Below are 16,532 nucleotides of genomic sequence, written 5' to 3' on the forward strand. Positions count from 1 at the left end.
CCCTTTGAAGCGGTATAAGATCTTTGGAACGCCTGCGATTGTACTTAAATTATATCTGTCTTGTAGTATCACAAGTAGGTTTCTGCCTCGATCTAAGATTGGTCTTTTTTAAGATATCCTCTTTAAGGAACATTTTGTAGTTCGCAAGTGGAACTTCCGGATGTCTATTAATGCTTGTGCCATTTCTTGCAAGCTCGTTGTCTTCTCAATTTCCTAGTATACCCCGGTGTCCCTAGTATACCTGGTATGGTATACCCCATACCAGGTTTACATTCATTTGTTCCATCAGCTTATTTAAGGACGTTAGACAGTCCTGTGTTATCAGTTAGTTTTTTGAAAATATCTGAAGAATAGTTTTTTTTCTTGAATTAAAATAACTTGTTAAAAACTCAACCTCTTCTATCATCCGAACTTTAATTAAGTTTATCTCGAGATAGAGTCGGCCATCAAACATAAAATTTGCATGGTAATTGTAATATAATATTCTTAATATTCTGATACGATGCTCATAGCGAGACAAGAGCATAAAATAATTTTTTAAACCCACACTTAGGAGTATAAAATCTGTTCAAAATCCTTTTTTCTTCCCACATTTCAAAAAAAAACTAATTAAATTATTTTGTTGCTTTTCAGATGATATATTGTATGTTCATGGGCCAATACATCGCTGTTTTCGGAGTAATAATGCTAATAATGAACACAATAGCGGGTCTTGGATTCTGTTCACTATTGGGTGTACCACTAAACATTCTCACCATTCAAGTGGTACCATATTTATGTGTTGGACTATCGTTACGTGACGTTTGGATATTATTACACAGTTATAAACTAACAAAGGATACTAAACAAACGTTAAAACAGTGTACCCCAAATATTATTGCACATAATTTATATTTAAGTGCAACGTTTATTGTGTGTATTGTTTTACCAGTGCCAGCGCTTAAAGCTTGTGCTATGCAGTGTGCAGTGTTAACGTTATCGAATGCTGTGGGTGTTTTAACCGTGTTCCCTGGAATATTATCCATTGATCAACGTAGAAAACAGGCGTTTAATAATCGAGGTAAGTTTTCAAATAATATTTTTCCTGTTATATAAATGTTGTCGCCTTATTAGCTCAGTTGGTTAAGGCGTAACCAATTCCGTCCGCGGTATGCTTAGAGGAGCTGGTTCGATTCCCGCCGTCGCAACAAAATTAATTAATTGTAAAAGGCATATATAGTATCACAATGGGCTCTATAGCCTAAGTGTGTCTTTCGTGGACAGCCAATATAACCTAACCTAGCCTATATTAATGTTGTTCCATTTTCGATGAAATTATTACATTGAGAAAAATTTATGAAATCGTGACAAATTCGAAATTGAATCAATAGAATTATGATTCACACAAGTTTGTCGGAATGAAAGTAACTATGTAACTTCTTTTAAACCAACTGCGCGAAGGAATTGAAGTCAAGTTTTAGGTGGATTTGAGTCCACTAAATTTGAATTTGATGAATGAATTTGAATTGTTTCGGATTAGTTAGAGTGATTTAAACAACTCGCTAAATTATTTATAAAGGCAGGCATGGTCAGTATATAATTGGAATTTTTAGAAAAAAGTTCAGAATTTAGAGAAATAAATTACCGAATTATTGTAATTCTCAAATGTTACATGTTTAAAATATATACCTATGAGTAAGCAGTTATTGTTGATATATCCATACATCCTCACTAAATTTCACATTTATAATAGATCAGGATCAGGGTAATAAAAAAAAAGTTTATTTGAACAATTTACGAATATTATAAACCTAAGCCATTAAATCAATTGTAAAAAATAATCAAAAAAATACAGAACTCAGAGAGTTGATAATCAAATCGAATTTACGTCAAATGCTTTCGCTTCTAAGTCAAAGATTACATAAACATTTTTTTTATATTGTTGCAAAAGTAAGCAGTTTTAATTAAACACATTTCTTCAATTGAACCAAATATTTATTTTAATAATAATCAAATTAAATTAATAATTATTAGGACGAACTGTTAATGACGTATCTCAGCTCCTTACGGAATTGACAATATTGAGTAAGCGCCTATGCGGGCTTCGCCGTATCCAACTCTATCACGCAGTTGAAACAACAGAAAATCATTCGACTCAAAATATCTTTGTTCTCAGTTTAAATATGCCGCTAAATTGATGTTTTGTACTAAAATCGAATGTATTGTCGAAAACTACGCCACGAACATAGCACACTATACCTAAATAATGTTTGCAATCTGTGCATTCTTTTTTATATTTTATTTATTTATGATAAAGCATTGAAATAAAATACAAAAATTTATTATTATTTTTTATCCAACAATCCAATTTTGGATACAATTTCGACACAATTCCACACTTATCTCTTGAATGGCGTCAGTGATATTTAGTTTCGAACCGTCTAAGACAAGGTTGGTGAACCTTAATGTATTAATATCCCATTTTTTCGAAAGAAATATTTAATAAGGCCATGGCCGTAAAATAATTTTAAATTCGTAATTTTTGGGATATCTCTTTATTTAAAAAATTTATGAAGCAATTTTTTGTGCCACCATACTTGGAGCACCATTAGGTTAGGTTAGATTAGGTTATATTGGCTATCCACGAAGAACACACTTAGGCTATAGAGCCTAATATTGTGATACCATATTTAGTGTTTTACCACCTTTCCCCTGATAATTTCATTTATCAGCTCCTCAATTACTTTCAGAGGCTGAGTGCACCTGCTTCATGCATATACCATGCACTACACCAGCCCATACTAAACACCTAATGAAATTTGTGATTGGTGGCGTGCCCCAAAATATTGTGTTGCGTGCCATCAATGGCATCCCTGATCTATGATTTGAGATTCATTAGTAGATTGTTGCCTTCAATTATCCCCAAAGAAACAAATCAACAGGCCTTAAATCGCAAGATCTAGGCGATTAATTAAAATCTTATGGACTCAACCCTCAAATTCTTCTCTCCCGAACACTTTATGTAGGCATAACTTTTGATGGACCGTAGCTCGGAAGGAAAGGATTTATGAGGTTGAGCCCATAAGAACTTTTGATCAGCATGATCAAATCTACCTTCATCCATCATCCAAAAATCAATGTCTTGTGTCCGGGGTCCTTTCTAGTCGATTGGTTCAATTTATGATATTCCAAAGAGTTTCAAATCATATTCGACAAAATACCGAGTTGAAGTAACGTTTCATGCATACCGTGAATATTTCAGTCGCCACGACTGCCCGATTTGAAGTCCAATCGGTCGTCAAATGTATAAATATAAATCGATTGGTTCAGTTGGTGCCAGACAAAATTTATTCACCTTGCGAAAAACATCGAGTGTTGACGAGGTGCCAAAACTCTTAACACCGGATGCTGAAGTGATAGAAATTTTTCAATATGTCATCCAAAAATCAATAAGACGCAGTTAAAAAATTCTGCGCAGTTTTTTAGTTGTAGATCTGTGAAATAATTATATTTTTTTTTTTTCTATTCTGAATTATTAATAGCTTTTTTTTATGATTTCAGTGAAAAATTATCTAAATCGACAAGGAAATTATTATCACCAACCTCCAACGAAACGACAAACATTTTCGAAATCCGTATCCGAATGTTGTTGTGAGAGTGATGAGAAAATGGTATGTATTACAACTTATTTGACTAGCTTTTTTCTGCTCCCAATCTTATCAATCTGATCACCCAGATGTCTTGGTTATCCAAGTAAATTTTGAAAATCTTGAATGGTCTATCACAATTGTTTATAAAATAAATACAATTATGCTCCATCTTTCCATCTTAAGTCTGAATCTTGTTAGCTTTTTATTAATCCTATTCCCGTCTACATTTTCAAGTATCGTTTACTAATGAGATATTTTTGTTTGTTTGTTTACAGCCATCGAAAAATTACAGCACGTTCTCAGCACCAGCCGAATTTCTATTAAACAGAGCAATTAAGCTTGCATGCTTAATGTGTTTAGCTCTTGGAATATTTATGGGCATTTATCATGCATACCATTTAAAATTCTCATTACAAATGCCAGAATTTTTACCACGAAATTGTTCCGATTATAAATATTTAAAAGTCCATGAAAAGTATTTTGGATTTTATAGTTTTAGTACCGTTACAATGAACGTAAATTATCCGAGTAATCAATATTTAATTAAAGAATATCATAACTCAATCGTAAACACGAAAAATGTTTTGAGTAGTGAATCAATCTCGTGGCTAGAAATGTTCCAGAATTATTTATCGAAATTACAAGAAGAATTCGAAGAGAATCTTCATAACAATTGTTTAAATAGTGAAAAATGGTATAAAAATGCTACGAAAAACGCAATACTGGCGTATAAATTGCTCGCAAACACGGGTAATGTAAATCATCCAATCGAGAAATCGGAAATTTTGACGAAGAAGCTGATAACGAATGGATTAATTGAAGAAGAACCGTATTATAATTATTTAAGTACGTGGTTCTCGAATGATCCAATTGTTTCGTTTATGCAAAATACATTCCGACCGATTCCAAGACATTTCTCCGCATCGGATGAATATGATTTGAAGATACCAAAAACGAAAGCGCTCAAATATGTTGAGACACAGTATTATGTCGAAAAATTACATAGTACAGATGATATTATCGAATTAATTCAATCGATACGAAAAACAAGTGAAAGTTTCAACGAAAAAGGAATGAAGAATTATCCGAAAGGGATAATATTCGCATTTTATGATCAATTTATCGATATTTATCAACATTTTGCCGCAATATTTGGTGCTAATTTCCTAGCATGTTTTCTATGTTCGTTTATATTATTAAATTTCAATACTAGTCTATTTTTAATCGCTTTTAAAATGACATTAATCATTTTTCTGGCTATTGGCTATCATTTCCTACAAATTGACATGAATATTGTGTTTGTGATGACAACAAGCGTGGCAATCACAATATTGGGACGTAATTTAATTGTGTTAATTGAAGGTTTTGTTACATCGATTGGGAATCGTGAACGACGGACACGATTAACAATTGAATTAAATATGTGGCCACTATTTCAAGGCAATTTATCATTGTTGATATCGATTGCCGTTTTTTATACATCCGATTTTGATTTTATACGAAAATATTTATTTTATACGTTTATTGTTACAATTATTGTCGATTCGTTTAGTACGTTTTTATTTTTTCCAATATTTTTGAGCTGTTTTGGACCAAAACCAATGGTAAGTGTTTTATTTATTATTTTTATTATTCTTTCAGTTTATCTCGAGTGAGATTTACGAGAGTTAACTGCCTCAAGCATAAATCTCAAGCCACCATGGGATTAGAATAAGGCTACTCTAGCGGTTTTGATGACCTGATCGAAACTCGGATGTAACTCCGACTATACTCCATTAAACAGTTTTCACGGAGTATAGATGGAGTTTTGTGTGCAGTTGCGACACGAGATTGCGATTCCTGCGTCGTTTTGTCGGAATTTTCATAGAATATTGCCGGCCTTTTAACGGAATATCAACGCAGAATTACTGGTGTTCTTCCGAGCTATTTGCTAAGTATTGCCAGTATTTTCACAGAGAATAATCGTAGTATTGCTGGTATTCTCATGCTTAAACATCGCTTACACTTCAGCGATACCCCGAGTTTTTTCAGAAGAATTTCGGCATTGCCACTTAAACCGATAGAGTGTCTTTAGATATTTGGCGTCCGTGGGATACCAATGCGCCTTTTTTTCTACCGGAGTAATTATGTTAAAGGCAGAAATGTTACCTGGAGCTAATTTGTGACACTTTCACTAAGAATCAACCTTCTGCAAAAAAAAAATTCAAGCTCGGTCGCCAAAAGACAGCCTGAAAAAAACATATGAGGTCGAATTAGGAAATATTTTTAATTTTCCAGGCTTCAAACGAATATATTTCCGATATATTATCTTCGTCATCTTAAAGTACGAATGATGTTGCAAAACACATACAAATTGGGATACTTTTCATTAAGTAGTTTTATCAAGCTTTTAATTTTCTTAACAATTGTAACTAAATTTACTTTCTCTATTGTTGCAGTTAATTCCATTGGATCACGCAGATCGAATTGCAACCCCTTCACCAGTTCCATCTCCTGTAATCACACGAAAACATCATCATCATCACAATAGGTAAGAATTACCGAGTGTTTCTGAATTAACAACGTCGCCATTTCCTTCACAAAAATTGAATTTTTTATATTGTGATTTTGATCATACACAGAATCTCCGAAAATTAAAAATTTTACCTTGTGCGAATAAAAATACTTATACATTTTCAGAAGTTTTGTCAATAACAGAAAGCTCAGACTTACAACCGATTCCAATTGAATTGAATTCAAAGATAATTGTTCTCCCTGTTTTATCTTCTAAAAATGCCCATTTAATATTTTTCAATTTCAAATCAGATAAAATTAATAACTATTTCTTTTTTTTTTTTTTAATAGATCTAGAAGGCATAGTTCGCATAGCAGTTCACATAGTAGTGATAATTGTGGTCCAGGAATTGCGAAACAACAAACAACGCGAGAGCCATCTTTGACCACAATTACAGAGGAAAGTGGATGCAGTATTACAGTACAACCGGAAGTTGTTGTTCAAACTACAACTTATAGTAATCAGGTAAACATTAAATATTACTTTTTTTTGAAACCATAGAAGTAAAAATTTAAATTAAAAAGAGATTTATATCTTTTATCATCTGGCTTATGATCTACCAACAAGTGGCGTAGCTCGCCTTGGTGGGGTTCTGTATCAAAATTAGTTGTGAGGCCCAAATGAAGGCTAAACATTTCTCACAAAAGAAACATAAATGCTTGAATTAAATTAAAATAAATATTTTTTTACTAAATCATCTACAGCTGAAGAGGATTTCAGTTTTTCTAAAATTTCTGCCTCCATAGACAGTAGTGACAAGTCTGATACCCGTTCCTGTCCCATCGAAGTTCTTAGGTAATTTTGTAACACACGTTAGGGGTCCCTTTATCCTTAGAGCCCCATATCATTGATACGGCGGTAGCTACGCTCTGCTACCAACATTAAATGAAAGAGTCTTTCGAGATTATGACATACACATTGAGCCAACAACGGCTGGGTAATATACCAAAAAGTTTTAATCATGACTGTTTTAATCATATCGATTTAACTGTCCCCACCCTGCTAATGTGGCAAGTTCATACCCTATTTTTTATAAAACAAGCATTAACTCGAATTTTCTTTTCCAGAATGATTCAAACAGTAGTCCAAATAACAGTCAACATGTCACCACAAAAGTAACAGCAACTGCCAACATCAAAGTGGAAGTTCACTCCCGTCCAAATAGCCGTCGTGAAGATAGGGAACCATAAAATTGTACAAAAGATAAATGAGAGTAAAATATTTTTGTAAAAATATAGTTTAATAAAAACACACAAAAAAAATGTTTAACGAAAAACTACATAAACGCTTTTGCAAGACTCAGCTCCATTCAAACGTTAAACGACGTAAAACACTGACGTTAGTAGACAGAATTTGTTACGTCACGTCATATGTATGATACCCGACTAATGATTGGTTCTGATTAGTTAAACATCAATAAACGGCAGCGTTTTACGTTGTAATGGAGCTAGCCTACAAACTTAATTTTTACGCCCGCCCTTACACACACAGAGGCGTGCGTTTAATATGTACAAAATTAATTTTTGTTTTTAAATTGACACATCCTTAATCAGTATTTTGAAAAAAAGAAATGATTCTAGTACTAATTTTATTTTGAAATTATGTTTTTTTTTTTTTAATATTATGTAATTTGGATGTAATTGTGTAATTCCTTCGTGGAAGGACGTTTTTTTTTTTTAAATGTTCAAAGTGTTTTTGAACTGTTTTGAAATCTTGAATCTTATATACAGTCGCTATGTTTCATATATAAATAACTAGCTGACCCGGTGAAGTTATTTATTTTATTATAACTTTTGATCAGCGATTAATCTGAAGCTCCAATTCATGAATACTTATCCTAAGCCGCCCGCTTAACACAAACTTTACTCCTATTTCTAGAACAATTGGAATTGGGCTTATCTCTTGGAACTCGCTGCGCTTGGGGCTCGGAGTCGAGGTGGGGATAGAGCGATGAAAAATATTTTACTTATCCTCGTACCTTAAAAATTTATGATATTTTTATAAAATGAAATTATTTGATTTAAAAGAACGAATAACTTTGTCTTGAATAATTCATTCTGGATCATTTGGATATGAAACTCTAAAGAAATAGAAATTTTGAATATTTGAAACTGTGGCTGTATATAAAAAGCCTATGTGTGTTTATAGGCTAAATCTCAAAATGAAAATATTTGTGTTTTAGAAAATAAAAAGCAAACATTTATGGGAATTTAATGCTAATAAAGACTCTCTTTAGCGATAGAAAAAAGAACTATATGTGTTATCTCGTATAGATATATTAATATTAAACGGAAATGTTGTTTACAATATTGTATATTGCATACCATACATACAAATATGATTTACATTTTTTTTTTATTCGTGGCGCTGACATCTTAGTATTAAAATCCCATACACTTTCCAGAAATTTGGTTTAGAACCAGAATTAGATGTAATCGAATTTTAAACAGAAAAGAAAATATAAAAATTAGGCCAGTATTTGTAAAATTTTCTAAAACAGTAATTTTTGTAAAATTTTCATTTTGAGTGTCAGGAAAAGATTCTTGTAAATCGTACAAATTGTTCTTTTATTTTTTTATAATATGTTCACAAAGTATTTATTTCAAGACTGCCGACCTCCAATTATTTTATACAATTAAATAACGTCCAATTAATAAAAGTCGCTTTCATAAAATGGATACATCCGAATTTAACCCTTGTAGAATATATTCTATCTGGTCGTACTAAATACAGGATGGTGATCGACTTGGAAAAGCTGAAAATGTCAGAGAATATTAGATTTTTGAAAAGTTAGGGAACATGGTCAAGGAAATTTGAATTTTCGTATCGGTCAAAGAAAATTATTTTAAAAAATTGCCCAGAATTGAATTTTGAAAAGTGATTCTTCTTCTACACCAATTTGATTTACCTTAGTGCATTATTTTATCAAAATATGAGGAAAATAAAGGTTTCTTTATTTTTCGACTAAACGACTAAAATAATTTCGAAAAAATAGGGAATTTTTGTTATAATCACGGAAAAGTTAAATAATTTTATAGGGTGTCCCGTTTGTATACTCTGTATAAATCAAATATATATCAAGGTATGCTAATTTTAGTTTGTAACGCTTATAAAATATTGATGATACGAACAAAAATTTGGTATAGATGTGCAAATCGCCTGAGTCTGTCAGCACGATAACTCAAAACCGCAAAGAGATATCAAGCTGAAATTTTTATAGCGTGCTCAGTTCGTAAATAAGCAACCGTTAAAGATAGAACAAAAGTTTAAATATAAAAAATGTTCCTTATAAAAAATTGAACAACTTTTTTATCCTAAACTAAAAATTTTGCAGATAGCTTCAATTAGTGGAACATTTTCGATAAATGAAAAAAAATGCTAGAAAATACTTCTATTGGTTTTTTAAACTCTTCTAATTTATAAAAATAATGCAAGCACTGACATTCAACACTTTCTATAAATTGATAATGGAATAAGGAAAATCTCGCGATGTGACAGAAAAACTGACTAAAGAAGAATAATTCGATCATCACCTTAATTTTGAATAATCACATAAAATATTTTGATGTTGAATCAAATTTGAATCGTATTTTTTTGTGAAAATGTTGATTTTCGACTTTTATTAATTGGACTAGATTAAGTTTTACAGTTTTTATATAGAAAAACGTGAAAATTCCTCCAACCAAACGTAGGCATAATATTTAACTAAAAGAAACAAAAGATGGAAATAATTTATATAAATAAAAAAGAAAGTATGTAATTATTAATATTATTTATTAATTATGGGATATAATTTTCCAAGATCGTTTTCTAAGTTTACAAACAAAATAAAAACACTGCCTTCCCCCTTTCCTGCTGTATTTTCTGGATAAATGTTGTAACTTTTTTTATATATTAATGTAACCTCTATTTATTTCTCGATGTAGCTGTGAGGAATGCTCTTGCAAATGAAATAGAATGTCCTTGTTCTGGGTAAATAAAGCCATGAGATATATCAATTTTCGAAATTTTTATAATTTTTCGATCATTAAAATTCTTTAAAAAAGATATACATCTATCACAGTTTCTAATTTTTTTTTAAATCCAATTCATTTGTTGGCTAGAAGAGTAGTTCTCGAGATATCGCCGAAAATCTTTCTAAAATACATTATTTCTGTTGATACCATATAAAAAAAAAAACCTGATTGTGATATGAGAATGAATTTTTGCTGTTTCGATTTGAGACATAGTTATTCTCAAATTAAAATTGTATATTAAGAAATTCTATTTAAAAATCATATAACAGACTTTTTACAACGCAACCATCGTCAATAGCTCAATTTATGTTTGTAATATGTTATATAAATAAATTTAGGTACTGACGATGGTTGCGTTGCAATTGAAATATCGATATTTAGCGAAATGTAAGCCTGTTGTATACTTTTTAAATATAATTTCTTAATATACAATTTTATTTCGAGTATCGTGTCATTTATTTCAATAACTACAGAAGTAAGTTTTTCGATTTATCTTTGAAGAAAAATACAAAATTCGAAAAAAAATTTATCAACTCAGTACAAAATGTAATTTTGATCCTAAAAGAAAACCAAAAAAATAGAACTTTGATAATTGGATGAATAGTTTCTAAGATATCGTAGAAAATCTCAATTGATAGCGATTTCTCGAATCAGCAATTTTTTTAGAGGCTATTGTATAATAATCAATTGAACCGGATTTTGTTGGTTTTGGGCCTTAATTACTCTAGTAAGAACCGAGTGTGCTGAACGCGGGTGCTGATTTTTTAAATTGAAAAAAAAAAAATGCTCATATACCAGGATTCGAATCCGGGTCGTTTTGGTTCATGGTTCATTGGGTTTGTCTTACTAACTCGAAAAACTTTAGCACACAAACAAAAATAATAAGAGTAAAGACACTCCTGGCAAGGTGTGCAAAATCGAATCTCATCAAAAATTTAAATTTTGATATATTTGGATGGCTTTTTGAGGGACATGAGTATTTTGAGGGACTTTTTGATAGGACATTTGATGAATATAGTATTACTAATGTTTCAGAAAATACTTTTTTTCTTAGTGTTACCAATTTTATATATATATAGCTTCTTAATTTATTTATAGCTTATTTCATAGGTATAAAATTTTTAAAAATAAAAAATGTAACTAAAACAAAAAAAAAATGAATCAAAATAGCAGAAAAAAATAATTTAAATAGCGAAAAATTAATCCTCTGTTATAATTTCCTTAGTTTTAATAATTTTTAAAAAAAAGAAAAGATGAGAAAACTCCTTTTTGTATTTATTTCAAAATGTATATTTTTATTGTAAACTGAATATAAATTTTACAAAAAACAAATTTATTCGCTTTTTTTATTTATTTAAAATTTTATTGCAGGAAAATCTTACTTCATACTGTAGGAAATGATTTAAGGTTGTAATTCTATGGAACAATATGAGTTTTCATGGGACTTGGCTCAAAATGTGTGTACGAGTGCACAGTGGAGTATTTATACCAAATTTCCGGACAAAATATAATGAAGGGTTTTGGCCTTTTTATAAGTACCTTTTATTTGGCAAAAATACAAAATTTTTTTTTGTCATATTCGTCTTCAAACTCGATTATTTCATTTTCTTCTTCAATTTTTTTAATTTTTTTGCTTCTGAGCCACTTTTTTAATTATCTATGCTTGCTTTTGTTTACACGTAAGGTGATTTTGGAATTATAGGTAAGTTATACATTTTCACTGACTGGAAAACTGCTTGCTACTTTTTTTGACTTTTAGCTTAAGCTATCTTATCTTATTCTTAAAAAAATTTTTCATAAAAATGTTATAGAATACTTAAACTATGACCTGTTAATACAAATTTTTACCGGGAAAAAAGGGGCACATAAATAAAAAGCTTTGAGTTTGGTAAATTTAATGAAAAAAGGTACCTTTTTATACCATGTATATATGTAATATATATCAAGGTATACTAAGTTTAGTCCCAAGTTTGTAACGCATAAAAATACTCAGGCTACAAACAAAATTTTGGTATGGGCGTTCTTAAAGTCGCCTAATTAGTCCAAAAACGAAAAAAGATATCAAGCTGAAATTTTTACAGCGCACTCAGGACGTAAAAAGTGAGATCGACTTCGTAAATGAGCAACATAGGTCAATTGGATCTTGGGTCCGTAGGATCCATTTTGTAAACCGTTAGAGATAGAACAAAAGTTTAAATATGAAAAATGTTCCTCATAAAAAAATAAACAACTTTTTTTGAAACATTTTTTGGTAAACATCACTGTTTACCCGTGAGGGCGTTAAATAGGCGCAAATTGTATAGTATATATTATATGGGAATATCAGTTATATATGTGTGACATGTATGTTTGTGTTATGTGACAGTGTAATTCACACTGTCTTTACATGGTATTTCAACAATTAACTCAGTCAATTGTTTATTTTCACTTGTTTAACAGCAAATATGAATCACAAATATTTAATTATATTAATAGAAACATTAAGATTAAATTTTTATAAATAAAGCACAAACATTTGTCTGCAATATAAAAAAATCCTTACTTAATTACACTAACAAACACAGTAAACGTAAATTGAATGACACGGTAAATTGAGAGTAACAACAATAATAACATGCATCCGTAAGAGCAGGTAGATTGCAGCTTACAAAACAGGCGGGGGGCGAGGCTAAGGTAACTCAAGTGACCTGTTTGTGATGGAGTGATTATCTAACTAGACTAAAAAACAACTTTCAATGCGAAACAAAAGAGTTGAGTTTTCTGACTTTTGTCCAGAAATTTGTCTCATGGTTTTTTTCCCTCACCATTTTTGAGATACGAGTGATTAAAAAAAAAAACAAAATTTTGATAAAAATTTGATAATGTTAAAATTAACGATTATTGTGTAACTTCGATCAAATATTTTATTTGAAACTTATTGCATCTCGTATTTTGGACCATTTTCAACAATTTTTGTGTCTTGAATTTTTTTTCCCCTACCTTACCGTTTTTTAAGATATATAAACGTTATAAAAACATTCACATTTTTAAGCCAAAATTTTGTCATCAACAAAGTTGACGATTATCTTTTGATTGATCAAATATTGATTTAAAAACGACTGAAATTTATATTTTACACTATTCTAAGCACTTTTCTGTCTTTGTATTTTTCGCCTTACCTCAACATTTTTGACATTTTCTTTCTAATCAATATGACTTTTTTCTACACACTCAGACGAACATTTTAATCCGGCCCGGGTTCTATAAAAATTGAAACCGTAATAGGTTCAGGCGAAATCAAAAGAATAAAAAAATATATGTTCTATTATTGGCTATGCTCAAAACGCTTAATTCATCTGAAATAAACTACAAAATTGTTTTGGAGTGCATCGAATGGAATCACTAAAATATCTGGGTAAACATTCTTAAGGCTGGCCTCTGATGAATGATCTGAATTTATTGCCAACCTTCGTGGCCACAGAACTTTTGCTAGCGACTCTGTAATAATAATAATGAATATACAATTAATTTTATGATGTGGGTGGAGTCGGTTAATTCGTTCTTATCCAGACGACAGTGTGATCAAGTTACCGCCCCATTAACTTTTTTGTTAACACTGCCGCTGCTTGGATTCGAACCCGCAACTTCCCAGCCAGTAGTCAAAGCAAGTTAAGACTCCTTAACAAGCTCGGCTACTAGTCGAAAATGTGTGTTCCTATGTGATGCAATAGAGACCAAACGCGTTCGCCTATTTCGATGTTTGTTATGCCAATGGATTTGTTTTAACCTTGCGAGTGCTACTGAAGATATTGCAATATTAGCTATTAAATAGACAATAGCTATTAAATAGACAAATCGATTAACGTAATAACCATTAAAATGAATTCACGCATTTGTTCTCAAAGGACCAAACATACATACATAGGCTGAAAAGTCGACAAACTATGGTAAGTGGGGTATCGTTTAATAGGTATTTGAAAATCCTAACTAAAAAGAGTAAAATAAAATCAAAAAAACCCGAGTTAAAAATAAATTGAAAAGAAAAAATCAAGTCCAGCATTTTACATAGTGACTTTAACATTCGGGATTCATTAATATCTACATCGGCTCTTTTCTCAATAATGGGCCCCGAAAGTTAAAGTCGCTATGTAAACTACTGGAATTGTTTTTTTTTTTCAGTTTATATTTAACTTAGTCGGGTTTTTTGATTTTTAAATGATTTGTTTTATTAGAAATATACGTCGTTTTGTCGGTGTTTTCAGAAAAAACAAACATATAATAGTAAAATATAAAAAGTAAAATATGACTCTTCCTGACATCTATTGGCGAGTATATACAAAGTTTTTAATCAAACATAAAATTAATTAAGTTAAAATTTATGTAAAAATATACTTAAATATTCTGATTTCGAGTCATAAAAGCACATTTTTCTTTCATTATATTAAAATTAAAAATCGTAATTTTTAAACTGTATATCACGTGACCTAAAACGCGGGTAAGCCCTGCTGTGATGTCATAGCGGTATGAGTCATAGACCATGAGTTAGTTCAGTGTAGACAGCTGGGTATAATATATACATAGATAATAAGTATTTATATTTATTATAATCAGATGTCTATGAATATATCTGTCAAACTTATTTGTGTTATTTCGTATAGTGATACCCATATTACGTCATCTTTTTATTAGCAAAATCAACATTTTGAAGTACTTTTTCAAAAATAGTGAAGTACCCTATTTGAACACTGAAAAAGTTTAAAATAAAGCGAGTATGTTAGTAACGATGTATTTTGGTGATTTAGAAAAATAATTTTTTGATGAATGTATCCATCTACGTTCTTATTTAACAACGATAGTTCGAGCCGAAGAACTGCCCCAAACATTCAACGCGATTTTACAGTTTCTAAGAAATAAAGAATTTGAAACTGCTAACGGATGCAAAATTTCTTATTCGCTTCTGGATAACCTTTTTTAAATCTGATTTCATATAAGATATCGGAAAAATCTCGATATTTCATGGCATCAAAACGATATTTTCTATAAAAACTATACAATTTTGTAATATGTATTATCTATAAAGAATATTATTTTAGAAATTTATATAGGCAATATACATTGCATTATTGTATAGTATTTGTAGAGAAATAGATTTGAAATCATAAAATATCGCAACTTGAAAGTAGGAAAACTCGAAAAGGAATTTTTTATATCAAAATAAACTGTTGATTTTATTTGTGTAGAATGAGAAATTGAGGAATCTGAGTTTTTAGGGATATCATTGGATAGAATATACTATCTAATAAATGTCAAAAAAGACCATCGTGAAAATTTACTCAATTTAATACATTTTAGCCCGCGGTCTCTAACCTCCCATCAAAGTTGTAGATGCAAGACCAAAGCGACCTACCAATAACCTGAAACCAGTATGACTTTTTATATTAACCCAGACCACTCGTGTCTATAAAATTTGGACTTCCACGAGTGGTACTAATCGTTTATATCCCCCGCCAAAGTTGCATATTTTTACAGGCGATATCGACCTTGAGTCTATTGGAAATTATGAGCAAAATATGTATGGTTTTGAGCTATTCTACAAATCCACACTGGTCTTACGTTTTTAGCAGCATGTTTAAATGAGGTATATTATCCTACAATTCTGAAGGGAGTCTAGAGATAATTAATGCAAACAATTAATTGATTCTTTCGCAAATTTAATTAATCGGCAGTTCAATTTATTGATAAATATTCAAAAAAATTAAAATATTTTATTTTGTAAAAATGCTGAATAAGCTATTAAAATAAGGTCAAATTCAGTTCAATTATAATAAAAGACTTAAATCGCAATAAATGCAAAAAATAAAAAATGGCCCAAGTTTAATTTAAAGTTAAAATATTTTATGATTATTACTTATATGTTTTACCCCAGTCATATTCCTACTAAAACTTTTTACCCAATCGTTAATTAAATAAACGCGATTTTTTAATTTTTTTTTGTTGTTTATCAAATCGACGTTATAAATCGAGTTTTATGAAATTTTGAAACAAAAACTATTTGGTGACTTTTCAAAAACATTTTTCCTCTTAAAAAAATCGATAAAAATTATTTACTTCTAATTTCGATTAAACTCTTTACATAAGGACAATTTGATCCCAAAAAAATACAAAACTCGTGCTCATTTGACTATTGAGGAGTAATATACCTAATTTTGTATGAAATTTTGATGAAAAAGTCAATGATCTTTATTTAAAATTATATTGTCGAGCTATTTCTCGTGAAACTCCCATTGAAATTTTTAGTAAAAAAACGTAAGCTTTAAAAGAAAACTGAATTTTCCCTTGGGTTAGCCATTTCTG

The 16,532-nt window shown here is 30.4% G+C and overlaps 1 protein-coding gene across 1 annotated transcript in view; it reads left to right on the forward strand.

The window, feature by feature from the left end:
* The window catches only part of LOC123302322 (protein patched), a 42,919-nt gene extending 35,202 nt beyond the window's left edge, over positions 1–7,717 (forward strand). Inside the window, exons 6-11 of the mRNA XM_044885201.1 lie at positions 634–1,060; positions 3,541–3,650; positions 3,905–5,233; positions 6,068–6,159; positions 6,474–6,648; positions 7,251–7,717. Coding sequence (XP_044741136.1) covers positions 634–1,060; positions 3,541–3,650; positions 3,905–5,233; positions 6,068–6,159; positions 6,474–6,648; positions 7,251–7,373 — 2,256 coding nt within the window. The 3' untranslated portion in view covers positions 7,374–7,717. The remainder of the gene's footprint in view (positions 1–633; positions 1,061–3,540; positions 3,651–3,904; positions 5,234–6,067; positions 6,160–6,473; positions 6,649–7,250) is intronic.
* Positions 7,718–16,532: the final 8,815 nt, after the last annotated feature.

Source organism: Chrysoperla carnea, chromosome X, assembly GCF_905475395.1.
Source record: "Chrysoperla carnea chromosome X, inChrCarn1.1, whole genome shotgun sequence".
Lineage (NCBI taxonomy): Eukaryota > Metazoa > Arthropoda > Insecta > Neuroptera > Chrysopidae > Chrysoperla > Chrysoperla carnea.